The sequence below is a fragment of the Haemaphysalis longicornis genome, unplaced genomic scaffold, assembly GCF_048455015.1.
Source record: "Haemaphysalis longicornis isolate Haplotype H1 unplaced genomic scaffold, Haemaphysalis longicornis Haplotype H1 scaffold_9, whole genome shotgun sequence".
NCBI lineage: Eukaryota > Metazoa > Arthropoda > Arachnida > Ixodida > Ixodidae > Haemaphysalis > Haemaphysalis longicornis.
This window is the reverse complement of record NW_027526460.1, coordinates 58,947,730-58,975,560: the sequence shown is the minus strand read 5'-3', so window position 1 is coordinate 58,975,560 and position 27,831 is coordinate 58,947,730. Positions and strand designations below refer to the sequence as shown.

The following is a 27,831-nucleotide window of genomic DNA, read 5'->3' as shown; positions in this document are numbered from 1 at the left end:
GTGCTGCTTTTTCACCGCTACGGAACACGAAGTTTGGCTTTCCGCGCTTACATGCGTTCTATTCTCGCTGCGCTTGGAACGTTCGCAAGCCCCCCCCCCCCCCCCCCCACCCCCCCCCCCCCCCAAAGAAAAAAATACTAAATGCTCAGAACACTTTTAGCCGTGCCTTTTTTAAGCAATCCTCACTAATTAAATGCCAAGACAAATGCGAGGTTCAGTTTACAACACGAAGTAGCTACCGTTAACCCGATGCGCTGTTTGACTAGGAGAAATCAAAAAGAACGTTTTACTACATCTGCAACAGGGACACTTCCTTTGCAAATTGTATGGTTGGTAAGCGACATTACGCAAGAATGCAAACACATCTTGCTGTTGTAGGTACCTGTTAGATTTTAAAAGAAGCACAAACTATCAACAGTGCAGCCGTAACAGAAAATCTGTGCTGGCGCTGAGGTCCAGAAGCTTGGTTTAGACACTGTAAACCTGCTTGTCACTTTCCTACTCTAGCTAAGCATGAGATGTTGATTGTACTCTGCGCGTAAGCAATTTAATTGGCAAGTTCACTAGCGATGAAAGCCTTGAATAAGGGATCCGACACCGTTATTCTTCAAACCAGCCGTCGGAGTAACTAAAATTTTATGTAACGAAAGCTGCGCGCAAAACACCTGTTAGAACGGTTGCACTTATGTATCTGCGCTGGTAAAAGTTAAAATTCAGTAATTTTATGCTGGCTTTCAAACACACAGAAATGTCGTAAGCTCCCAGAAGAAATGTCGGAACAGTTACATGGGGTTACCATTTCAGGGCATCCCGAAATGCAAGAATGCGTCATGCTGCCAGTTACAGCGATTAAAACTAATGCTGTAAATTGAATTACAGAGATCGAAGCTTCCTATTTTGTTTCTATTTATGATTTTATTGAAGGCTGAAAGCCATAATCACTAAAGATCAAGCTCGGTACGAGCCACGGTGCACATGTTCATTGTCAATATTGCGGCCGTTTTCAGATTTCCGATAGGTCGCCGCTTTTCGGGGTAGTAATGAAAAGTTATTGCCGCACCTATGCTATACATTGAACATTGATTAACCAAACTACAGTATATCATTCTTATCCGCACCTTTCGTGTGCACATACGGTGTGAGAAAGGCACAAAACGCAGCCACAGTGTGCCTTCTTCCTGGCCGCTCAGTGGAGCATCCACACGAACAGCGCGACGCTGTCGCCACCTACATGTCGGTATCGCGGCGAACAGCGCAAGCTGCGCCAACTTTTGTGAGAGGCCAAGGTAGGGCAAGTTTTATTACTACCAACTACTAAGGTAGGGCAAGTTTTAGCGTGGGCAAGTGAATTCAAGCATTTTTTACGGGGGCGTTCTGATCGGTCTCTACACTGACAGCGGATCCCAGGAGAGAGGGAACACCCATACCCCAGCAGTCAAGTTAGCTGCGGGATAGCGGCGGCGGCTTCGCCGCAATACACGGGGTTCGATCGTGGTCGTCTCACATGTGGTCGAGCAGCCACACGACGGTGTTCGATCTGCGCTTCTTCTCCCTAGGGAGAGACATACTTCTTTGGGCGAACCATGTTTTAAGAAAGTGTAAAATGACAAGCTCGGCCTGGAGTCACAAGGGCTTCGGCGGGGCGTTTGTGCCTCGCGGCTAGCGCCCAGGAGTTTTTTCTTCGCTTTTTTTTGCTGAAGCCGCCGGGCCAAGCTCAACCTTAAACACTGTTAAAATATGCGAGAGCGTGCTAGATTTGGTGGAAAGTTTTAATAAGCTCGAAAACCATTTTAGAATAATCCGGCGTGTACACGTCAATTGTACACCTATATAAATACACAATTTCTGGTCGTCAGCATTTAGCGCTGAAGCAGGGACGTTAGTGCGCTTCTTCGGTCTTGTTGCAGCGGAGTTGTGGGCAGCATTGTGGATAAGTGCCGTTCCCGTCTACTTTGAAGCAGTTGTCTGGAATCCAGTGTGGGGCGCAGCTGAGGAACAAAAAAAAAGAACTCGTTTAAATCGCTGTCACTGGGCAACAATGATGGAATTAAAAACAGAATAAAAAGGGGAATAGCAAAGATTCAGAAATGTTGGTTAGGCAGACGTGATGTCACAGACTACGATGCTCAGTTTGTTCCCAAAGAGTCCGAGTCTGCACACTCTGCCAGGGTACAGATTTCATAAACACCTGCCAGAGCGATGTTCCAATGATTGAAGCTTCATGTTACAGAGACTGGAGCGAGAACGTCAGAGGACGGGTGATATTCTTGCTATTAAAAATGGAAAAGGAATGGTGTTGAAGTTGCGATTTTTTTCGCAAAATGTGAAAGAACGAGTTAAATCATTTTCACGACATTTTGAGCTTTTTCATACTAATAATAAAACCTCATGTGTCAGAAAATAGTTGTAAGTCCCAATTGCACATGGTGTGAGAGTATTATACATGTACCCATAATACGTCAAATACTGTTGGATACTTGGCGAACCCCTTCTATAACCCACTCTCCTGCCCAAATGAGGCAAGACCTAGATGTAATGCCCCGCCGCATGAGGGGAAGGGTGGAATCACAGCCTCAGACTATGTACTTACGAAGATCGCTAATTTCCGGGACACAAATTTCCAAGACTGCCAATCCAACATTACTTCTCACTTTCTAGGTGCACATCTGACCCTAAAAAGGGAATCCACGCGACATGACCACAGCTAGGTGATAATACCGACATCACAAATAAAAATTATACTCGCTGACACTACACTTTCTCGCGAGAAAATTTATTTTTACAAAGGTCATAAGGAAAGGAAGAGGTCAACCGATGCAGGCAAGTGAAACAATAAATTCAAAAACAATGTTTCAATACTTGGTTACACTTACTCTAACCTCCTTTAAAGCAATGATCAAAATACATTGTCCTAGGAGCATCAACCAACAACAGCAACGAATATCTACGGATTATCTTGACGAATATTGTTATACAAGTCATGTATCCACAAAGTTAAGCTAACAATTAATATAGAGCTACCTTAAGTCAGATTTAAAGGATCTTGTTTTAGGTACCCAGGTGTAATGTTAGAATTCAGAATAAAATTTTCTGTTTGCTAGATCATCATGGTTCATCTTGGCTTTGCCAAATTTCTAATATGTCACATAGTATATTTGTTGCATTTCCTACCGCAGGTAGGCCCTTTATTGAAAAAGTATCAGCCAGCTCTAACGTTACTAACCCTTGCTGCCTTCCTCACAGCTAGGTGTCCACAAAAAACATGCGCCTCTGATATCCATGCCTACCGTTTATATTTGAATGTGCTGAGACTTTTGCCCACCTGTGTCGGAAAAGATGGTGTCAATAGCTTCGCTCAACATCCAGTAATTTAAGGTATTAGCTTTCAATCCTCAAGAAGAAGTAATTTTAAAATTATGAGAATAAGAAAAGTTTTGTTCTAGAAGGTAAGTGAAGATGCTTTTTCTTGCACGCCCTATGGTTTCTGTCAATTTAAACAGATTATACTGCCAAAAAATGCAGGGTTAATAACTTGTTTGCGCGTTAGGTTAAGGAGCTGATAATACTACCACTTATCAAAGCATTTTTTAGCGGAGCTTACTGACTCTAACTTACCCTCCGATGGATACAATCCCAGCCTGGGCGTCGCAGAACCAACCTTGGCAAGGATTCTCCAACTGAATGCTTTCGTGGTGCCGCAAAGTGTGGTTTTGAAAAATGCAATGGCCTGAAAAAAAAAAAGCTGTATGAAGATTTCTACTCGAGGAGCGTCTACAATGCCAACATAAATAAACCTATTGTTCACATGTCAAATATTTCGGGAAAAATAAAAAGTTATAAGCACGACCGCGTAAAGGTCATCCAAATTTCAGCGTCAGCGGACACCGCTAGACGACGGAGGCTGCTGAATTGGCTCACACATGCGGATGCTGACGCTGGACATTGCCTGGCATTCGGCTTGCCATCATAAAAATCACAATATTCAATTCTCAACCGGTGGGAAAACTACGACGTGCAGGGTCAAACGCAAGCCTATGTCATCCCAAGGCCTTCCATTAACGAATTTGTTCCTTCAGCGTATGTGCCATTAGGTGCACTGCGCCGAGTACTTCAAGTGGATTAATAATGAACCTTTGTAGTAAAATACCTTCCCTCGCTCCCCGATGATTTCTTGGTCACCGAAAAGCTCTAGTTGTCACAGACATCTTTTGCGCGTCACTCGCCCCATCTCGCTCCTAATGCCCTCCTGCTGTACCTTAGATTGGCTATAACGTTCATTTTACAACCCAGTCACTTCGTTCATTCTTTTTTAGAACTGCACAAGTCCCCAATTAACCACAAATGATGTAAACATTGTCGTATCTACGAATTATGCTTACAGACTAAACAAAATGGGTCAATCTACAGACAATTAACTTTTGTTCTTAATACATCCACATCACCAAGGCGTACCAAAAGAGATTTTTGCACTTCAATCATGCAAGTTATTTATTTCATAGCACACGATAATTTTACGGTTTGCTTACTAGGGGATTTCGTCCCGCACTCCCGTATTAAAATTTGTTGACTTGAAGGGAAGTACTTCGGTAAGACTGTTGAAGGCTGGCCTTTCCTAGCCAATGAACAGTCCTTGCACCGGTCGTATACACATGCTGTGCGCACAGAAAATAAGTGCACATTCTTATACTATAGCCACTCCACTTGATCCTTTTGCGTTTATCGTAACAACATATAATTAATAAGGCAAATCATAGCCTGTCTCTACTCATGCCTTTCGGGAGGTGTTACTGGATCCTGAACGGACACGTGGCTAGGTGTTTCCCACGAGAAGGCTCCGAATTCGCGCATAGCGGGTATTCCCCGCTGTGCGAGGGGAACAACCACAAGCAACAAGCAAAGCTATAACTGATCTCAGAAGTAAATGTCCGTTTAATTTCAATGATACTGTACAAAGCTGACATTAAGTAATTATTCGTTTAATCAAAGCGTATTCCAGTTATTTAAACAAAAAATAACTCTGTTTTTAACATGCTCGCTTGACATGCTAGCGAACTGAACTCGCTAGCATGCTAGACCAAAACACTACTTTTACATTGCTGAGCAAAGCCCCGTTTGTTGCAGCGCACATATAATTCAATGCGATTATTTGTGACAACTGAACACTTGTGTCACAACGTGTCCGCTTGCCTGAACTAATTCGGGAACACAGATGTGGCAGGGGGAACTGCAGCTCAGATCACTGCGTGAAGGACGGATGTCGAGGAATGTCAGTCATGCAGTACCCTGACACGCGGAGTGATGCAAAGGCTTACACAGCCGCAAATGTATCTGATATTTTTAACTAAGCGTCTTTTGATAGGCAGTTGTAACAGTTAGACTTTCAAATGTGAAAGATGAAATGCACGTACGCTGAACATTTTACTTGTGCCACTGCCCTGTCACGTTTTATGCCGGCGTATAGTTTTCACAACCCGCATATATCTTTGGCGAAAAGTGGCTTTGTACTTGCTGTAAGAACTTTCACTTAAGCGGCAGCTAAATCAACTTTGTCCTGTAGACCTTGAACACGAATTTATATATCAGATATTGATTTCTACAGCACTGAAAATTTCCCTCGCTTAAAGTGACGAGAAGAGAACTGAACATGTCCTGGAACTTCGGTATAAGTGAACCCGAACATTTTCGGACAGACTTGTAACCATCATGGCAACACATTTCTGTTTCTGTAATGTTGTTTCGAAAAAATTCCCAGCTCAAAGCCCTCGACTAAAATTACGATGGTTTTGCTTCATCGTGATGGCTAACGTCGTGTGTAGATTACGATAACAATAGCACTCACGCCTAAATTTTGACCTCTAACTGTCCAACCGTCTAAGGAAACAATAGGGAAACCTCAATTTATACGGCTCCTACTTTGGCCAGCCTTTATTACTTTTAAGACGGTAAAGAGAAGGAGGATGATTTATTAATATTTTCGTCGAGGGTCGCAGCTGTGTACTACCCCACGCGTATAGCAATACACAGCATAAAAAGCTACCTTCTATTAGTGCACGTTAGATTGAAGCTTGTTCAAGGCCTGCAATTCGGAGGAAGGGTGATCAGATGATCATGGCATCAGGACGGTCCTTGCCGAATATTGAAGGGATTACATAAGATTTCTGCTCTGTTAATGTGGGGTCGAAAAATTTTACGTGTTTTACCTTGGAGCAATCAGCAGTTCCTCTTTTAAAAACACCTTCTGCGAGTGTCTGCACAACTATATTTTGCAAACCTAGAAGCGAGGACGAATTGATAAGAAATTGCAAGAGATTAGAGTGCAAGAAAATGCACAGACTGCAAGAGAGTGCACATAGTGCAAGAGTGTGCTATAGGTGCATTCATACTCATCGGGGTGTTCATATTGGACTTCCTCATGTGGTCCACCTATAATGGCAGCGTTTCGTTCCACATAAACAGTAAAATATTTCCGTTGTAACGGTCCCTTTATCTTGGAAGTTATTTACGCCTGGGAGAATCCCCAGAAGTTCTGCAGCATAAACACTCATGGCGGTATTGACCGCATAAAGATTTCTGTGCTAAATTGACTCTGTAGATTGACTGTTGAAGCCAGTGTTTTTGATATACCATACCATATTTTAGACAAATCTTCTGGTATCTGTAGACAACTGCAGTTTAAAGCCCCTTAAAAGAAAATCTCAATTTATTGGTGACGAATTAGCATGTGCCACGGGAGGGAAATATGCAACTAGCAATACGATAGAGAGGGAATGACATATAATGAACGTTCGGTTTATATGACGATAGGCTGCAGCGACCCGTACTCACATTAAAATAGCTTGTTCAGAGGCTCCGCTGATCGTAAGATGTAGCTGATATTCCAGGCTGAAGCATAAGAATCGGCCGAGGTCTGTTCACGGACTGATCTTATTTCGCACGCTTGCGGGGCAAATACATAGGACATTAATAACAACGCCGTGGCCCCCTTCCTTTCGCACGGCAGACACTGGAAGGACCAGTGGTTCGCCAAATATTCAGAGTTCTAGGCCGCATCTGTCCCTAGAATATGTCTAACAGGGCTTCCCACGCAGGGAAAACATTTTGGGGGGCGTTTCTATGACAGCGTTGCTGGCGAAAGCTTAACTTATGTGTCTGAGAAAAGGAAGGACATTGTTCCGATGGAACACGGACGTCGTAGTGTAAAAGTTACCTATTTATACAAGCCTGATGCGGCCTGCCTTGCCGACGTCCATTATGTTGAGGTCGCTTATGCGAATTTTTTGGTGGGGCTCGATCACTCAAAACAAGTAGATCGACGGGAGAGACCGCGAAGGCTTTCTTTCGCAATAAAAAACCGAAGTGTATGTGTTAATTTCCTGAACAGCTAAAATGGCCGCCTGTCATAAATTTGTTAATGTTCTGGTCGAGCTTGTGTAAGGTATCATGGACTCTTACAGAGGTGTTCGGGAGGGCCCACCCACTTCTCTTGCCAATACCGCCGGAAAATGTCCCCAGAACGCAGGAGTGGTGTATTATGATTTCAGCTTCAGCGGGTGAAACCCGGGCCTCCGAAATAACTGGCTCTATATTTAGAAAACGGCGACTTGCGCCGGCGATGAGGCGGAGAGAGCCGAATAGGTGACAAGGAATGAGTAGTACTGCCTTCGAGAGCGTCACCCCGCCGAGTAAAGTAAGCCGCTCAGTATTCTGCTGCCACAGCAGAAGCGGTTGGTTCTCGATGCAGTTTGAACGCTTGCCTGAAGGTTCGAAGGAGTCTCCAGCCTATAGATAAAGCTGCTGAAAAACCAACTCAAAGGTCGAATCCGCCCAACTCGGGAAAATCCTGTCCCGGAAAATACTTAATTCGCCGGCCGTTGCGCCCATAAAATATTCCCGAACGTGAGCGAAGCTGGGGCCATCAGATGGGGAGACGGGGAGAGAAGATGGGAAGAGAAGATTGGCAATACATTGGCCAATTAACGTACTGAAGACGCCATCCTGGGGAGGTTGACTTAGCACCAGTCGTTGAGCCGTGCGCAGGCGGTTGACAAGTGCGCAGGTGTTCACGTAGTCACCAGCTACCGTACAAGTTGGCCGTGCTTTCCAGAAGTTATAGGTGGGGCTGTATGGTGCCAAGTTTAGAGGAGTGTAGTACGGGACGATGCATTAAATCCCGCTATACGGCCAAACGCTGAGATAAAGAGTCGGAATAAAAGCGATGTGATAATGCACTCAGTAATGTATTGCTTGACCACCTGGTGTGCGGAGTGGTGATTGCGGATAAATTGCGGATACGTGCCCAAAAAACCAAGCTATATCTCTACAAACCAATGTTCACAGCGTTAAATATACCCGAAATAGCTTTCACTGTACTCCCAACTTGCGTTGTGTCTCGGAATGCCTACGCGCACCACAGTGGAGGGCCCCGGGTTTATTTTGACGAGCAAAATATCTTTACACATGCCAAAACCTTGCAAACAAGTATTTTTTTTTTGCTGTTCGCCTTGACCTGCAGAGTCACCGTCGCGGCATAAATTGGATACGAGTTCACATGTTCATGAGCACAATGTCCTATACGCTAACCTACCACGCCCGGCGGAAAGTAATTTGTACCAACATACACCTGCTAAACCCAGCAAACTAAAAAGATGGCTCCTGTTGCTTGCATTTTCGTAAGTGCAAAGCTGCAAAGAAAGCGCCGCTAGAAGTGCGTTAAAAGATTGCAATAACTTGTTATCTATCTACCTTACATTACAGTGGAATATCTAGAAATTCATCTCATCACACAATCTTGCGTTGAACCCCTTGGCAATCGGGGCCGTCAGCTCCGAGGTACTGTCTTCGAGGTCTCAAGGGATAAGAGTTCGGTGAGGACAGATTAGGTCAGGCGGCTTGGTTCACCCATGGGAGCGGGGAGGAGGAATATACGTCTGGAAAGATATCAACCTCAAGCCACCCTTTCACTGCATCACGCGAAAATCCCGAATATCCAGCGGTGGCCTCAGGATGCTTAGGCTTCATCTGTGCACCATCATTATTGTGTGGTTTTGCTGTTCGGCGGCCATCTCGATCGAATAAACGGCTGCGCCGAATCGCTGACATCAATACTCGCAATCCGTTAGTTGAATTTTAGAATTTTTCTTTGTTCTTTGGATGGATCTGAAGTTACACCCGCATGGAAATGCCCACCGCAAGTCACCCCTGATGAATATTTCTTTTTAGATGTGATCATGTGGTGCAGTATAATGCATCCTCTATCGTGCCTTCAATAACAACACGTCTTTTCCGCTTCATTACAGCGAAGTGATTATATAAGTCTCACAAAACCTGCGTCAGTAAAACTGTTACACTCAAATTTCTAGATTTTTGGTTATGCCATTAACACATATCAAAGCATGTATTTCGGCAATCTGCAAGTATTCAAACATACACGTTTGATTACTGTGTGTTTTATGAAATTCGCCTCGACAGTGTCACCATTATTAGAACCGAAAATTATAGAAACAGTTTAAATTTATCTCAGAAATCAATTTTGGCTTGTTTATTGAATTCATGAAGCAAGCGTGAGTGCTTTAGGAGAGCTCCTGTCGCCGAAAGAGACAGATGTTTTAACCAAAAAAGAAGTCCTTTTCTATATCTTTTTCCGCACAGTTAGAACGCATTGGCTCCTCTTAAAATATGCCGCATTTTAACCTACAAGCCAATTGTATTTCGTTCCATTTCCGGAGATAATAAAGTTGGCTTATCACGCCCTTAAAAGTACAAGGGACTGCTTCACGTCCCTAAGTGGCTGAAATGAAATAAAATTCAAATCTACAGTGAAATCCTTGAGCCTAATGTTTATTTTCTCGCGAAGAGTAAAATCAGAATAAACATGCGTAATTCATCCTCACGAATCAGTCAGGACTTACCATCCACTACTTCCACATTCGCTCGACCGACGTATGCAGTGGATTGGGGCCAATTCACGCCAAGGAAGGCGAAGACGACAACGAGTACGGGAACGCGGCTCCGCATCATACTGGGCTCTTTATCTAGGAGCTAGCATTACCCGATTCACCACATTGTTTCCCCTGAATAACTGTTGTAATCCTGGTACAGATATTGTTTAGAATTTTCGATAGCTTTGAAGAAATATCTGCAGCAGCCTTTTTGTCTATCAGGAGTTTGTGATGATACCAGAAAAGAAGAACCAACTTGGCCCCGTGCTTGAAGGCCAAATGAGCCAAGGCCACAGCCGTGTAAGGTACAGAATGTTTGCTTTCTGCCTTCATTTGTAGCAATCCTCACTATATCTGTCTCAGAACAATTAGGTGGGAGAAGAATTTTTGCCAAAAGGAGCGCATATACAATCGTTTCATCTTTTACCAAGCGCGAAACAACACTCCTTCTTTTCAAGATACATGGGATGCAAACCAGGGTAGTAGAATCTTGGACGACGAGCGCAAGCTAATCGACAGGGTCGGGACCGAGGGAGAGCCAGAAGGTTCTTCTCTCCAGTTTCCTCTATAATCTGTTTTCTCAATAAAACAGTTGATGATGATGACTAGAGGCCGGATTTTTAGGCACTAAAAAAGCACGTTTTAGGCGCCAAAAATAGGCGGCAAAAACAACGTTTTACGCACTAAAAAGAACAAAATAGGCGCAATAAATTTTTAGATAAATGCTAATAATTTCAAGTGAAGACGTGAGCGAACTGTAAGCACGACATGAAATCTAAAAATGTCATTGCTATGAGGCCACAATAGCAGTAACAGTTCAATTCAATTCAATTCAATTCTTTATTTTTCTCTCATAACAAGTTCTATACAGTGACCTTAGACGTGGAATTGCCCCGTAATACCTCTGGGATAATGGCGATCAATTGGCTTAATTTCACAAGCGCATTGCTTACATACATGTTCAGATGGGAAGGTCACTCAAGCGTCGCATATTGGGAAACAGGCCGGAGAAACAATACTTGAAATATGGTAATACTGATTTATAAAAGCGCAAAGTTATGTCTGCCTGACGCAATTTAATTACAATAAAGCAAGAAAATAATAAATGCAAGATAGACAAGGTTTGTTAAGAAATTAACATGTTGTTACGTGAGAACTTACGTACAAACTTTAACAATTTTCTACAGGTACCATAATTATACACGCAAGACCTTTCAGCACTGCCAAATACACATACGCTCATTCGAAATATAAATATTAAGAATTGTGTTTGGACAGAACGCGGAACCTAGTTTAAGAATCACTATGAAAATTATAGAAACAATAGGTACCTACCACCATCTCCAGACTTCCGTGTTCAAAATTGTGCCTCTTGTCGCTAAGAATGAGTTTGTACGCGGAGAACGAACGCTCGACGTCGACAGATGTGATTGGTGCGTACTTATACTTGGGAATATTCTATCGGTTAATTGATTCTGGGATCCTACAGTGCTCACCAGCAAGGACTTCTGAAGCTTCTTTAAGGACAGAAAACCGCTTGGTTTTGTCCAAGACCGATTGCAGCTTCGCACGTGCCTTTTCGGCGATGGGTCCTTCGGGAACATTGGCAATTCTTTCCTGGGTGTGGAGAATTAGCGCAACGTTCGTAACAAGAGTTTCTCCCGCACTTTCAAGTTTTTTTTTATAGAATCCGCTAAGAACGTGAAGTTGGCGCAAAGGTACGCCAGGTCTCCTGGAAGGCTATTCACGAAGTGCACAGCTTGAGCCTTTGTGACTGCAACACTCTCGTCAATTGGAAGGCCGTTGATCACGGCCTTGACGTCCGAAAAGTAGCAGTTGTAGTACTCAACAGCTTCTAGCCATGTTCTCCATCGTGTGACGACGGGTTCTGGCGGAAGGGGCACATCAGGCAGCATCTCCTTGAAGACGCGCGCGCGACAGGGTGCCTTCAGGAACACGGCCTTGGCTGAACCAATAAGCTCGTTGACGTCAGTGAAGTGCTTCCTCAGTTCCTCGCAAACACGATGAAGCGCATGCGCTAGGCAGGTGACATGGAGCATCTGCGGGTAGAAGGCCTTCAGGAGATGAGCGGCCTTGTGCATGTAGGCTGCAGCGTCTGTGTAGAGCAACAGAACCTTGGTGGCCTACACTCCTGTAGGGTAAAGAACCTTTAGGGATTCGTTTACGCAGAATGCTACAGACTCCCCATTTGTTCCCTCCAAAGGTTTCGAACACACGAGGAAAGCCCTTGTCTTCTCGTGCGCCGCAAGCTTCCCAGCAAGAAAGTGAGCGACAAAGCGCCCTTTGACGTCTGTTTTTCGTCTACGGAAATCCAAATGCAGGAGTCACCAAGCTCTTCTCTGATTCTTGCTAATGTCTGTTCATACAAAGGCCGGAGGTAGTTCTTCCTTAAAGTAGACTCAGACGGCACGTTGTGATTGCAGTATTTCTGTAGAAATTGTTTCAGGACGGGATTTTCAATTTTGGTCCAAGAGATATTTGCGGCCACCAGGGCCTCGCACAAATCAACGTTGAAAGCGTTCGTCCTGTCGTCCTTGAAGGCTGTTGTCAAAAAAGACTGTTTGGATGTTGAAGGCTTGTCCCGCTTAAGGTTTGCCAGGTGACCTGCCGTCTTCTCATGCTGAGCCAGGTGGTGCTTCTTCTCGCAAGGAATCTGCGCAAATGCGTTAGGATTTCTTAAATACGAAGCGTATATTCAACATCATAGCGCAGACAAAGATGCTAGCATACTAAGCGTCTTGACATGCTAACAGAAGACAAATAAATACGATAAGCATCAATAAACATTCTAACTTCCGCAGAGAAGCGCTCGAACACCCCTGCTGCGTACTATTTGATGGTATAACTCCACTTGAGCGCCGCGCTGCTACGCGTGTCATACCACCAAAACGTACTTGAAAAACAAAAAGGTGAGATTCCATTGACGTTCTGTTCAACTGACTCGGCGCGCGCCATCAATACCCTAAATTTCACGGTGGCACGGCGGGGGAGTAAGATACCAGATTCAATTGCGTGTTAACCTGCATGTAATTAACCGAGTAGCTACGAGGTGGACTTCGATTTAACGGATGTCCAGTGCATATCTTAAAAACACGCTTCGTTCATCAGCGCTAGTTTTGAAACATCATCCTTCAGTACCAACCGATCAATTGCTCGTTTGATTAAGAAATTTCTGGATTTTCACTTACCGCAGCACACAGGGACGGTACATAAAAATGTGATTCTCATTCTCAAGGTATCTAAAATATTTCATTTCAATAATCGCAATGGTATTGAAAGTTTAGAACTTATAAACAACTCTAGCAATCAAAATAACCAACGTTTGAAAAAATGCAGGCACCGAAAGGAATGCTGTCTGCCGTATTCAAAATACACAGGTGCCTCCTTTCTTTTCTCAGAAGAAGGGGCAGTATAAACAAAAATTCCCCCGCATTTCCCCGAGGGGGAGAATGTGAAAGTGCGAATGCACGGTTGTCGGCCCGCTTGCGGCGCTTGCGCTCGGCCCCCGCAGCCCACCGCCTCGCCGCCTTCTCTTCCATCTCTTCCATCGGGTTTGTAGTATCACGTGTTCACCACGCAGTTATCAAGCCGCTATAACGCCGCTGAGTCGCCAACGCACGCCGCTGACGACGTAGTTTGAATGCGTTAGATATAAGGCGCGTCTAACACTGATATCACCGTCGCGTCCGTGGCTTGGTCGGTAGAGCGTCGCGCTGCGGCCGCAAAGTCCTCGGATCGAAACCTGGCGCCGGATGCTGTTTCTTTTTCAAATATAGAGGAGCACTGCGGAAGCCAACGCCGCCGACGCCGGCGGTGGATGGTTTGGGGTCGCTTATAAAGTGCATTCGCACTTAAAAGCAATAACAGCGAATCGCGGCCATGACGCCCAGGCGCCAACCAAAGCGGCGCAATGGACAACGTTATATAGTTTCGAGTTCGACCACGGCCCCTGGATCAAGCGCACTTGATCGAGGGGCCGGGGTTTCGAATAACACATGAAACACTTACGCCATGTAAAAACTCGTCGGTTCACATTTTTTCCGCACGGTTGGCAGAACACGGTCTCTCCGTCTATTCTGTAGCATGGTGAGTTAAGTGGCCACTGTCGGATGAACGCACTTCTAGGCGTCTTCCATTTCGGCATGGCTGAAAAGGGCAGCGGAGGAAGCCAGACCGTGCACGTTGAAAGACCGCACCAGAAGGGAAGGGTGCCTCCTATTGGTCGGGTGCAATCGCCTAGAGCCAATTTCTCCCCTGGTGGTGAACCTTTCAACTAGTAAATTACAAACAAGATAAGGGCGTGTACGTCACAGTGTTTTTAGATACGTCACAGTGTGTTCTTGCTCGGGGCCACGGAGCAAGAGTATATAGGAGGGGAAACGGCCCATTGCGGCAAGCGCGGGAGAGCGACCAGATAATGTTCAATGAAAACCAAGGCGGACTGCCAAAATTCGTAGCTCCGACTCCGAAGGAGAGGGTAGCGGCACCTGATGGACGAAATGATAGCGGCCGCAATTCATTCCGTGGCTGTGCAGTGCAATGCTGATCGCGGTGGCCGCGCAGTTTCTTTGCCCGCGGCAGATGCCCCTAGCTTAACGTCTGACGAGCACTTGTGACATTATCTGGCCGCGCTAGGAAGCTTCGTTTCCCCTCCTATCTTATTCTTGCTCCGTGCTCGGGGCTATGTCACTCCTGCGTCTGTCCGGCGGCGGCATCCGTCTCTCCTCCACTCTCCTTCTCTCCTCTCTCCGATAGCTAACGCGGTCTCAGTCGACGGTCGTCCGTGCTCTGTTTGAACTCTCTCGCAGTACTCGACGATTGCTTGATGCGACGGTTCCTTTAGAGAATCAACCCAACGGAAACACCAATGGAACGACCCAGATGCGTTGCATCACACCAGGGTTCCCGCGAGAGGAGGTGGGCGTAATTTTTCCCCGTCACTTTCTTTGCCCCTGACGGTATCATAGTTCCCCTGGGGAGTAGAGTCGTGCGTCCACAGCCAAGTCCTGCAGGAAAGCCACCCGTAAAGCATGCAGAAGCCGCCGCTCCGGTTGCACCGGCGCAAAGGGAGAAGGGGGAGTTAAAAAGAGGACCAGGTTGAAACCCATAGAATTCAGAACAGTAAATATTTCCAGGTAGAATGAATAAAGGTATCAAATTGCACTCCAAAGTGAAACTTGACGCTACATAGTGCTGATTTAGGCGCCAATTTGAGAAAAAAGGCATTTATAGGCATTTATCGGAGTTTAGGCACCAACACTCAAAATAGGCATTTATAGGCACTATAAAACCACCATAAAAGACATGCTTGACCTCCAATTCATGCTCATATATCAAAATGGGGCGATAGGAACGCAAGGAAAAAAATAGGCATTTGCCTAAAATCCGGCCTCTAATGATGACAGATCGCCGCACAGTTTGGCAGAGTGCCTTTTGGCAAACACCCCAGTCTCGCTGTGTAAATGGTATGAGGCAACCATCCGGCCCCATGGCAGCGTCTCCTCTGTTCGCATCCTGTTCTGCCTCAAATTTTTATGATATCGCACAATCAGAAGCCCTAGAAATTACGCCTCAGTTCCAATAAACCGTCACACTGTCGATACCTCTACCTCACATTCATAGCAGTATTCTGGATGAACAGAGGTCTAGCACAAGTCTTCTGGAGCGGCGAGTCTTTCCCTCATCGCCAATGGTCTGAGTGGAGAACTTCCTGTATTTGAACCCATATTGGAGCATGAATGTTTATGCCTAAAGCATTGGAGACCAAAGCCCAACTTGCTATCTTCTGTTTCAAAGAGCACCTCTCTATTCTTCGACCTTTGTTCTATGGGCATAGCGCTTCCCTTCTTTATTCCAGAACACGGCTCATCAGCCACAAGCGTACGAAACATTCGTAGACGCGGCCGGTCCACTTCGTTACATAACGACCCGCCCTTGCTATAACCCATACCTTTCCATATGTCCCATATAGAGCTTTTTTACAACGCCGAGGTTAGTTAAAGGTACAGTTTATGACTGTGAGATGATTAACTGCTTTCAAATGTGAGAATAGTTCAAAGTGTTCACTGAAGAGCGTCTCCATTTACTTACTTTCTTGTCTGGAAGATGTTTGATTATTTTCATCCTCCTAAGAATTTTTTAAACTAGGAACTTTTCGCTCGTGGATACGTGAATTATATGCACTTTCAGGAGCTTTTAAAGCAACGCTTTCTAGCTCCACCGGCCAACGCTTCCTTCGTGGCGTGCGGGACAAGGAACTTCCAACACGGCTGGAGAAGGGGGGGGGGGAGGAGCTTTGAAGATGGAGCCCCCCCCCCCCCCCCCCCCCCTCGCCGTTCCCCAGCTGCGTTGGTAGTGTCGATGGCGCGGCGATAGGGTGCTATTACCCAGCTTTTCCCGCACGAAGGTGACTGCACGCAATGGCGGGCGCGGGCGGGACAACTTTGTCGTCTGTTTCAGTAACGGTTGTTTTAAGCTTGTTTTAGCGCTGCTGCGCTTCCATTCCGCGCTTTCTTCGCACGGCTTGATTAACGTTTTGGACAGCAACTTCTCGGTAACCCAGACCCGACACAATGAAGTGAGCGTACGGCAAAAATACTTGAAGGAGTGGTTTGCATGGCTGGAAAAGAAAACATAGAGACCACATACAGGCATCGGGCCGCTAGAGAAACGCTACGTTTAGCGTACTGCTTGCCACGAATGGGACTCCGTTGTCCAAACTGGTGAATACCAATTCGGTTGTGTTTTAAGAGGTATTACAAAATGCGAAAGGGGAACTGCATCTGATCAACGGCGATTATACAAGTTCCCACAGTGTTCTCGCAATTTTACAACTTACTAAACTAACTAGTTTAAATCGGTATAAATGGGAATCACTAAGCTCACATGCCAAATTGTTTCGGTGTCTGCGCTTGTGTCACGCGGCGGTGTCTCCCCGAACTAGCACATCAGGATGGCTAGGTTCCGCTGTCTCATCCTTGGAAAGACGCTCCTTTCCCTTTTCTACAGTGGAGGTGTCCGTGCTCTAGACCGGCCATGCCCAACGCTGCTGCGTTCGGGACACCGGCCCTGCGTATTCCAGGTAATGGCTGGCAGAATATCTGGTTTTACTCTTTGTAGAGCCACGTGTGTGAATTCAATAGACGTCGCTAGGGAAGTTGTTGTGGGCGTCGTTCAAAGCTTTGCTTTCCAAGCACCTTCACAGCGTGGAGTGAAGGCAACATTTTTACGATCGAATATCTATAGTTACGCATCACTGACCCGAAACTTGGGTAAATAGGGGGAAAATATTCGCTGTGCGCAGAACATTGCGAGATTGTGGAAACAAAATTCTAGATTTGCCTATTGTTGACGTGCTGTATAATTCTCTGCTGAAATTTCACGCCTTTATGATTTGGGCCGTTCCCCACAGTCATTGATTTTTTTCATCTTACGTTTACACTGCATCAGCATAAAACTGACGGTTTTCTTGCCAATAATTCCAAGGAGTGTTTTCAAGAGAAAGTAAACAGGCATGCCGGGTCCACGTCTCTTTTTTTGACAAACAATTTATGTATAGCACCTTGTGGACAGGGGAAAACATACCGGAAGCTATGTTGTGAAATTTTTTTCCGTTTCTCAAAACCAAAAAAATTTCAAAGCCGGTTGGGGTTACTGGCACTTGGAGCGGCAACGGAATATGTGAACCTTGTATGGCTGTAAAAGAACAACAAACAAAAGACATAGTAGGGCCTTGGGCAAGGCCAAAGCACTAGTGAGAATTGCACAAGGGCGGCGAACGACGGCGTTTGTGGATGCACACGATACGGCCGATTCAACAAATACTTGGCAGTCGTGACCAACCCAGCTGGCGAACAACCCAACACAACATCTGTAGTTAACCACAAACCTGCGACCGTAGAACAAGGGGCGATTTTCCTGGCTATTAACGACCCGTCGAGAGCGAACATCTACTCAGAGTCAAGCGCAGCAGTCCGTGCGTTCCTCAAATGAATGATAGCCAAGGGAGTAGCGCGAATAATTAGCAACAGCAGCGAGGACGACTATCACTACATTACGTGATTCCCTGCCCACTTTTGACACGGAATACCCAAGAACTTTCCGAACGCCAACGAGGTGTCCCACGACTGCGCGCGTGAAGTCACACGCCGCGGCAGCGTAGGACGCTCGAGGACCAGCGACTGGGAAGAGTATAGAGATCTACTACAAACATTCAACGAGATCACGGCACACTACAAGCTAAGGAGACATAAATACCCATCCCCGCACGCTAAGCTTCAGCGATCCCAATCCACTGCATTTAAAATGCTCCAAACGGGTACATTCTCCTCGAGAAGCGTATTTAGCCACTGTGTACACAACATCCAATCACACTGCACAAAATGTAGTAGCACCACGTGCTCCTTAAACCACTTTCCCTAGCAATTCCCTGCATTACCGCGCCGTGGCTGTATTACAGAACAAGAGTGGGAAGAAGAACTACAAAGTGAAGAGTACGGGACTCAACTCCGCGATGTCTAGATTGCTTGCGAGATGTCGGAGGAACAGGGACTTCCGCCCCAGGCGCAAGTACGGCTGGCATTCCCAGGACGCAGTCACTAAGACTGCCATGATTTTCTGTACTTCAATAAAGTTCTATGTCTGTCTGTCTGTCTGTCTGTCTGTCTGTCCGTCTGTCCGTCTGTCCGTCTGTCCGTCTGTCCGTCTGTCCGTCCGTCTGTCTGCCTGTCTGTCTGTCTGTCTGTCTGTCTGTCTGTCTGTCTGTCTGTCTGTCTGTCTGTCTCACTGACCTCCAACCGCTCCTATCCCACGCTGCTCCAGTCCACAATTTATGCCCGAATTTCTTAATTTTCTCCCTTCATCGGGTCAATGGCCTTTCCCTTCTTCTAGACTCATCTCTTGGTATTCATTTTTTACCCTCTTTGCCCACCCGTTGTCTGCCCGTCTCATGCCATGGTTACGTTATGTTACGCCACGTCATTGTAGGGCGTAGTTGCGCGGTCAGCGGCATTTTTTAATCGGAACGCCGGTAGGCGCCACTACAGTGAGTGTTGATTGTGCCGTCGGGAGCCACTGTAGACGCAGACGTCGGGAAATACCAGTACACATAATACCTATTTGATAACCCATAACCACACAACCAATTGATGAAGGTACGCTTACCCACGAAACAAAAAGGCAGCACGAATGAAGGATAGCATTGTGCTCACGGCTTAGAAGTCGTACTTCGATACCGCTGTTTCTTTGAGCAAGAGTTTGGGGTTAAAGTAAACGATGAAACAGTATTCCTTTGTTTCCATAAAAAAAAAACTTTTTATTCTGTTTGTGACCAACCTCGAAGGCAACAAAATGAATACGGATATCACCGCGTGAAGTTAACTGCTCAAATTGGAGCACTTATTTTACCGCACAAGCGCCGCGGTTTCCCGTAGCCTCTGCGTATTTCTACAAAAACGTAACAACGCTTCCAAGAAAGTTGCGTCTAGGGCACAAAGTTTAACAGACGACCCGAATGTTGTTCCGCCTATATACATGTTACTTGAAATATAAAGTTGGTTATTTACACTCTGTCAAAAATATGCAAAAACGCTGTTTGGTTAATGTCAGTACTGGCGAAATGATTTTCTACCTACTCTAATATTAAAAATTACCTATTAGAACTCAGTAATTCAAACGCAGACATTTTCATAAAACCATCTTTATCAATACAGGAACAAAACTGGATTTATGTCCAGTGTAGTAGTCTCTGTACACAGGGCGTATTCATGTTTACGTGTTGCAGCATTGCCCTTGCCTTTCGACTTCCTTATCTAAAATTTTTATTCCATCAACAGATGACCTCCGAGCATAACAAGGGACCTTTTCCTCCCGTTGAATTATTTCATCCTGTAGCTCAGCGGTGCGATATAGTCAATAATTACTATCATCAACTTCCTTTTTGAGGATCTTCAAAGATTTCACAAACTTCAGTGGTTAGAGAAAAATCTTATATAAAATTGTGGAACTCAAGGAAAGTAATTTAGGGAAATTTAAATGATTTTGTGCCTTATGTTGAGAGCCAAAAAATATATGAAATACTTAAAAAAGAATACTCTAACTATAGAAGGGTATACTTTAGGAGAATTTTCATGACGTGCGAAAGTACCCAAATCTAAAAGCATTCTAAATCCGATCATTTTTAAATAAAACGGGGGAGGACACAGCAAGCATCACGTCAGCAAAACCTTTCATTTTACGTCCTTATCGTTTTTTGCTTTCGCGTTTTCTTCTTCTTCCCAGTGTCAGCACTGGATGATCGCTATTCGGGAAAGACTTGATTGATTGATTCTAGGGTTTTAACGCGCCGACGCAGCGCAGGCGATGAGGCGCGCCGTAGTGGAGGGCTCCGGATTAATTTTGACCACCTGGGGATGTTTAACGTGCGCCGAAATCTCGTACACACGGGCGTTTTTGCTTTTCGCCTCCATCAGAAAAGCGGTTCGGGAAAGACTGATTAACTATTTCTGCAATTGGCATGCTCAACATATTTCTGCACGTTCGGTAAACGGCGCTAATACATATATTTAAGTCGAATACTAGAACACGTTCAGGTGAGCACCGTTTATAAGCTGGGGAGAATATCGGCCACAATACAGCGGATTTGTATCAGGCGCGCATTCTGTACCCCTCGGGTAGCAATCCCTAAAAGGAATTAACAAATTCGCTGCTTTCTCTATTGTTTTTTTACTGTAGCGCATTACTACGATTACGTATCTGTCACGAAGACTTGATGACTCACATATTTGCCTAATGCCGCGCATATTATTCGGGATTAATCAGGAGTGGCATAAAAAAATTGCAAGAAAGCAGGCATAGCAAGAAATTACTCGCAAGAAGTAACCAAAGGCACAATGAAGAGATTAAAGTGCGAAATCTGTATTACATCAGTAAATTAACGTGTTGCTTAACAAAACGAGTTGATTGGAGAGAGGCGGAAGCTCACTCGTTTTATCCAGAGCTCATTCGTGCACAGAACAAAACACTGAGAACAAATTTCTATTGACGAAATGTGGGCTTAAGGTTAAACATTTGCATAATGATTTTGCCTCGTTACCAGTAACCCCGCAATGCATGGAATGTAGTTTTATTTTTTGTTTTTCTAACTGATGAAACAAGTTCACGCGAAAAGTTTTAAATGCAGATCATTTCTTTAACTCACGATCTCACCCGGCGTTGGCGTGCCTCGGCGTCCGCAACAGCCTTTCCAGGTGCGCCCTCTCACCCACTTCTCCTCGCCTGCTCTCCGCTGCTCCTCGCGTGTTCTCTGCGTGCTCGGATCGCGTTCAGCAACAGGTGGGGCGTGCATGCGTCGTAGTTTGGCGCGGGAGCAACAACAGTTGTGGCGTGATCGTGACGTAGTCGTGACGTGGTCGTGGCGCGGTCGTGCCGTGATGGGGCGGTTCTCGGCGTTCGCTCTCGCTGTCAATTTCTTTCGAACCAGATAAAATCGGGTATGTGCGCCCCCTGAAAATGCTCTGCATTTGACCGTGCCCCTCGCGAGGGGGATGTTTTAAATGTAGAGCATTTCTTTAACTCACGATGTCACCCGGCGTTGGCGTGCCTCGGCGTCCGCAACAGCCGTTCCAGGTGCGCCCTCTCCCCCCCTCCTCCTCGCCTGCTCTCCGCTGCTCCTCGCGTTTCGCACTTGATCTCACCCCCACTGCTCTCTGCGCATGCGCCGCGTTGCTATGGCAACGGAGGCGCGTCGCCTGCGTCGTCTGCTTCCTCTCCGCCGCGGCTGCGCTCCGCGGCGCCGAAGTCAAACGGGAGCGCGCGGCCCCGTTCGCAACAGCCGTTCCAGGAGCGCCCTTCCCCCACTCCTCCCCGCCTGCTCTCCGCTGCTCCTCGCGTGTTCTCTGCGTGCTCGGATCGCGTTGGGCCGTATTCTGCTGATCCGATGCGCCTCGGATGCTCGTGACGCCAAAATGACGTAAAAATCGCCAAAGCTCCGCCCTCGGAGCATGCCTCGGGAGATCGCGGGCAGTACGTCATGTCCGGAAGTGCGTGTCAACGCCTTCGGGGACAATCTCATAACTTTGAAATGCTGCTAGATCGAAATTAATAAAATTGTTTAAATATAACAAAGCCTTTCCTGTTTGTGTGTTTTCACGGGCACTGCCGTTGCTGCTAATGCTAGTTTAACAGGTTTACACGCATTTATGTTTTTACTTTGTTCCGTTATGAGGCGCCAGGGAGCGCTGCGCACGGCACAGCTGTTTTTAAAGGAGGCATATTTCAACGCTCAGTACAGTTGCTGCGCAAAAATTTCGTCCCACAAGGGCGTTCTCTTGGGACGAAAAGCGACGTAAACGGTACGCTGTTGCCCGGCAGTTATATATAAGAGGGCTGTGACGTGAGTACGATATTTTGATGGATTTTCTAACGCCATGTCATTGTTCTGCCACTCTCGCTTGTGCAGTGAATTAAACCCGTTTTTCAAAACGCATGTGTGCGCGTTTTGCGCACGATCAGATTGTGTACTTATATTGTCACGAAGCCAAGGATGACGCAGTTGTCTTGAAGGAAAAACAAGTTTATTGTAGCGAACTTGTGCTCCCCTAACAACTCAAAAGAATACAGAGGCGGCGAAGCAGCGGTCAACAGAGTGACTTGTGCAGGCGAGTGTCGTCGAATCGAATGCCGCGGCGTCTGCTCTGCACGCTTTTATCTTTCGGCGCAAGTGTTAAACATTGTAGATCAGAGAAGATTATTCTGGGCTAGTGCCGTTAGGGCGAAACAGTCTGCTTATCTGAATGAGATAGCCCGTGCGGCATAAAAATAAAGAATGGAAGACGCGCTTCGCGGACACAGATAACAGAGCCAGGCGTGGCCGGGCGATAAAAACAAACAATAAATAAACAAACGCATACATGGTTCGCGGTAATATCACGGCAAGCTCGTTTTAATTTTTTTAATGAAAGCAGGGGTGCAAGTGCAACGTCAATGATTGAGAGTACTGACCTCTAATCTTTAGCGTCCCGAGGATACGTTTCCCGCCTAGCTTTGTTTCATGAGCTATATAATATGCTATTCTGCGTGACGAACTGCTCTAACAGCCCAAGCCTGTATCACGTCACATTGACCACGCCCACAACTTTGGTGCTTAATCATGCAACTTGAAGTAGTTTGCTCAGTGTTTTTCTTAAAACATCCCGAGAATCGAACCGCCTTCCCGCAGGTATTGTTTCCATCCACGATAATCACTTGTTTCTACAAGCATAGGTACAACTGTGCAATGAGGTGCAATTTTTGTAATTGAGCACCTGCAATGTATCCTTACATTAGCATATTTTGTAATGCCATTTCCCTATTTAATGCCTCTACCTTTGAGGGTTAAATAGGTAAAGTATACCGCAATACGCTTCGTTAACTAAGATAGAGACCGAATTTTCAACCCCTTATTGTTTTTTGGCCGTTAAGCTCATAATGAACACATTTTCAGGCACACTGGAGCTGGAGAGCTGCTGGTTGTGGAAGGCCCTGAACGAACAACCAGTACTGTGGGCCTCAACAAGAATAGATGCCAACTATGAGCACTTTAACAAGCTGGAGTAGAGAAAGCAGTTTTGGATTTGAATCACAAACATCAATGTGCCCTTCTTTATTTTTGCAATTAAGTTGCGTTGGTTTCTGTGCACTTTAAATAAGGCTGTGTACCATTACTACAGAAATGCTATATTTGATTTTGTCACGATTATTTTTTCCCAGTGTTGGTTACTCTTGGACGGTGCTGCTGCATGCAGGAGAAAAGGAAACAGTTCAACATAACTTGTCACACCCTGATTTATTGAGGAAAAATTCAATACGCCTTTGTAGATGCTGCTGTTGGCATATCATAATTATTTTTTACAAGCAGGTGTCCTTCATGATAGAAAAAAATCGCAATATCACTTTAAAAATCTAAGCAAGCAGTCATCAAAGCACTGAGTGCTAGAATACATGCAATGGTGGGGTAAATGAAACTTTTGCGACCATTTTTCCACTTATCATGAGAATTTCAGAGTAAACCATGACAGTGAACTCTTTGTTAAGAGACAGCCTCAAACATTTTAAGCATGTTTACTTTTTGTATCAACAGTGGAGATGCATACTGGCATATCGTGTTCTCTTAAGTAAAATGATCTGTCAGAGATTTCCAAACGAAGTAACCGTGCAATGGTTGTGCTATGTCATAATATAACTCTTGACAGGATTGAACTAAATGTGTCCAGAAGAGTCCGCAGTATGAGCCACGACTCGAGCAGGTGGCCACCATCAACCCCAGAACTCGCCAGGCTTTACACGTCACGGGCAAAAGTGAACAGCCAGTCACACAAAGGCACTGTAGTCGGCAGTCACGGTCAGGGCCTTCATACTGGCGTCGCACACCTGAAAGAAATACATAACACAAATATGTACTAAAGCATTAAACAAGTACACAGTTTGAAAAAAGGAAAAGGTAATAAACAAGAGCAAGAATACAAAGAACTGGGTTACTTGGAACTGATTCACTCCGCAACTGCATGCAACGACTAACGACGTCACCGTGTTGTATGTGCCTTTTCATTAATCGTCGCTGTTTCGCGTAGCAGGGGAATTAGAGCATGCAGGCGACCTGAGAGGAAAATTGGTTACTTACAACTATAGATAAGGGCCCTCCCACCCATCTATGCGGTACAACTGGGGAACACAACCTCCCCTCCCCACCCCGCATTTCGAAATCGATAAACCCTTAAAACGAGCCGACAAGCTGAACTTGTCACCTTTTCACTATGTGTCAAGCAGGGGAAAACATCTCAGCCGAAGTGACAAGGCGCCGAAGCAGTTGACACACGATGGGGGCGGGGCGAGGGCGATATACGTTACGCATATATTACACGGTTCTTTATGAAGTCAGTTAGACGACCAACACAATACACCTGTTTATCTTTCTTTATAAGCTTTTTTTCTTTCAAGACGCCACCCTATTCGATACCTCTGAACGTGTTCATTTTAGCTACATTTATTGACATACCTTTTCGATATCATTTCAGTTAAGCGAACATAGGCCGGAGAGTTAAAAGATTATTTACATATGCATGCATCTGCTAAGTTTTATTTTTATTTGACACACTATTTGATCATGCACAATTGCGAAATTTATGGGAGATCACTGCCACCACACCACACCACACCACACCGCTTAAAACTAACACATTTCAGTGACCGCTTTTCAGACATCGCGCTCCTTTTCCCTTCGATGCAAAACAATTTTTTGCTTCCGTAACAAACGTAGCCAGAAACAAGTAGTACTTACACCGTGCTTACGTCGCCGGGGTATTCAAAACCCTCGTGTGTCGGAGCTCCGTCAGTGCCGACACCACAGTCTGAACGCTGCGACTGGCGTCGGGGTGCGACAGTGTTTCATGGTGGCAGAAAACGCTTTGCAAACTGTCAGTTGCGAAGAGGGACACAGCAAGCACAGCACCTTCGTATCTGTTGACACTTCGCTGCACCTCGATGGCCGATAAGGGCTTCCAATTTCAGCGCCTTGGCAACGGCGTGAATGCTGCAGCTGACCGACGGCTGCGTCATGCCAAGAGTATCACCGCTACCGACAAGCTGCCGGTAGCGAAGAGCCTCAGCGCGCACATCACGTTCGCTTCCGTAGATAGCCCCGTCGCACCTCGAGGCCTAACGTACTCGTCAAGTGCGTCGCACAGCATCCGCGCCGGGCCCTTGTTGACACGGAAACGGCGCTGAAAGTCGCCGTCGCTCAGTCGACGCTCAGGCACGGGATCCTCCTCCAGCAGCTCCAACAAAAGTGCAAACACAGGCGGCATATACGCAGCCATCGTACAATCCGATGTGCTCTCAACCGCGCCGGATTTCCCCCGCCGGTCGCGGGAGAACGAGCGGGAGCCTTTGGCTACGTGACGTCACCATAAAGTCGCCAAAATATAGCCGCGTGACGCAGGCCGGCTGACGTTTTCGCTCCGAGCCAATCGCGTGACACCCCATCCGAGCGCCTCCTCACGTGACCGCACCGGACTGCGTCTCGGATCTAATCCGAGGCGCGCCGGATGCCCAGCAGAATACGGCCCGTGGGGCGCGAATGCGTCGTAGTTTGGCGCGGGAGCAACAGTTGTGGCGTGATCGTGACGTAGTCGTGACGTGGTCGTGGCGCGGTCGTGCCGTGATGGGGCGGTTCTCGGCGTTCGCCCTCGCTGTCAATTTCTTTCGAACCAGATAATAAATGATGTCACGTGACCACTTAATTACGACTCCTCATTAATTACAATAATAATTATAACAACAACAATAACAATAGCAACCAACAGCAACAACTGCAACAACATTAACGTCACCCAACCTACTTAACGTCGTGCGCCCCCCGAAAATGCTCTGCATTTGACCGTGCCCCTCGCGAGGGGGATGTTTCATAAAATTTTTTGTTTAAAATAGGCGGCAGCGCCTCGGCCGGTTTGAACTTTACATCTAGATTCAACTGTTGAAATAAAGTTTCTTTCTATTCAGGCCGATGGATACTGATTCCACCCGTAATCATCTACGAATTGAACTACCAACTCTCCTTTGGTATTCTCAAGGAATAAAACATAATTTTTGGGGGGGTTCCCAAATTATGCCTGTGTACTCGTGTTAGGTTTGTGTGGTATGGGGGTATACAAAGTACTGAATTCGCGTGAGCGTATGCTTGCATTTGTGGTTTTAATGGCAGACAATACCAAAAGCACAAGCGCATACTTAGTATTATAAATTTTTAAAATATGTTGTTAGTTTTCTGTACGGCGTGATATATTTATTTATGAAGTTAATTTAGGAGTTCGCCAGAAGCAGAATTAGAATATTTGAGAGAAATTTTTTAGACAAAGAAATACCAATTCATAACTGCTCGGTGGTACGCAAAACATCTCGGTCCCAGAAATAACATCAGTTAATGTTCACTTTCGAGCGAGTATCACGGTGCACTTTCAGATTTATCGAACCAGTTTTCTCCCCTCTTGGGTTCTGTGTTCGTGTTTTTACTCGCAAAATCCTGCCACGCAAAGGATCGGAAAAGCCTCGCCACTAATGTGGTTTAGCAGTTGTGATGAAGAGCAAAGCTAATACCAGCACTTGCAAAAATTACTATTTATACCAGTTGACTAGGTATTTTTTGTTGCATTGCGTGCTTTGATCCCTTTATCCAAACAGCGACGCCATGGGGATTGCCTTTACAACCAGCTCAACGCCAAAACTTTGCCATCCGCCAACTTCGAAAAGCACCCAAAATATTCCAATTTTACAAAAGAACTGAGAGGCTGCCAAAGATGCATTAGTTCAGCCTATAACCAAGAAGCAAACCTTCACACATTTACGCAGCAAAAGGATATCAAACTGCTCTACTGTCCTCAAGCAAAACAACTATACTGTAGTTTCCTTGCCACCATTTGAAGACAAAATGGCCTTGGAGAGACTTTTTCGCTTCATCTTACGCAGCATTGATATTGGAGGTATGGCTATGCAATATAGCTTCGTGAAATATAGGCACCATGAAACCTTCGTGAAATATAGGCACCATGAAACCTTCGAGAGGGCAGACTGTCAAACCGGAAAAGAGACTGCCGGCGGAAAGGTTGGTTGGCAAAAGGGCATGCGCAACCATTTCAAAAAACATCTTAGCTTTTACTGGTGGAGGCAATTCGACGATAATAAGCAATGAATTATCATCTGTGATAAGCATACGCCCTTTAAAGAAGTCATTTGAGCCCCGAAATATGAAGTGAAAGCGCGCGCATAATTGTTTGGGAATAATGGGGCAAAATGTGCCAGGAAGAGCTTGAGTGTGTGTCGGCAATTGTTGCCATTAAGGCAG

At 45.7% G+C, this 27,831-nt stretch overlaps 1 protein-coding gene and 1 long non-coding RNA gene across 2 annotated transcripts; one reads left to right on the top strand and one right to left on the bottom strand.

Moving 5' to 3' along the window:
• Window positions 1–1,741: 1,741 nt before the first annotated feature.
• Window positions 1,742–10,056, bottom strand: LOC144151625 (complement inhibitor CirpT4-like). The gene is made up of 3 exons (XM_077682738.1): window positions 9,909–10,056; window positions 3,616–3,727; window positions 1,742–1,988 (listed from the first exon to the last, which is right to left on the bottom strand). Exons 1-3 carry the CDS (start codon window positions 10,015–10,017, stop codon window positions 1,880–1,882), a joined length of 330 nt encoding a protein of 109 aa, XP_077538864.1. The 5' UTR covers window positions 10,018–10,056; the 3' UTR covers window positions 1,742–1,879.
• A 12,175-nt stretch (window positions 10,057–22,231) lies between these two features.
• Window positions 22,232–23,614, top strand: LOC144151857 (uncharacterized). The gene is made up of 2 exons (XR_013318993.1): window positions 22,232–22,350; window positions 23,440–23,614. It is a non-coding gene; the product is annotated as an uncharacterized LOC144151857 (long non-coding RNA).
• The last annotated feature ends 4,217 nt before the right edge of the window (window positions 23,615–27,831 follow it).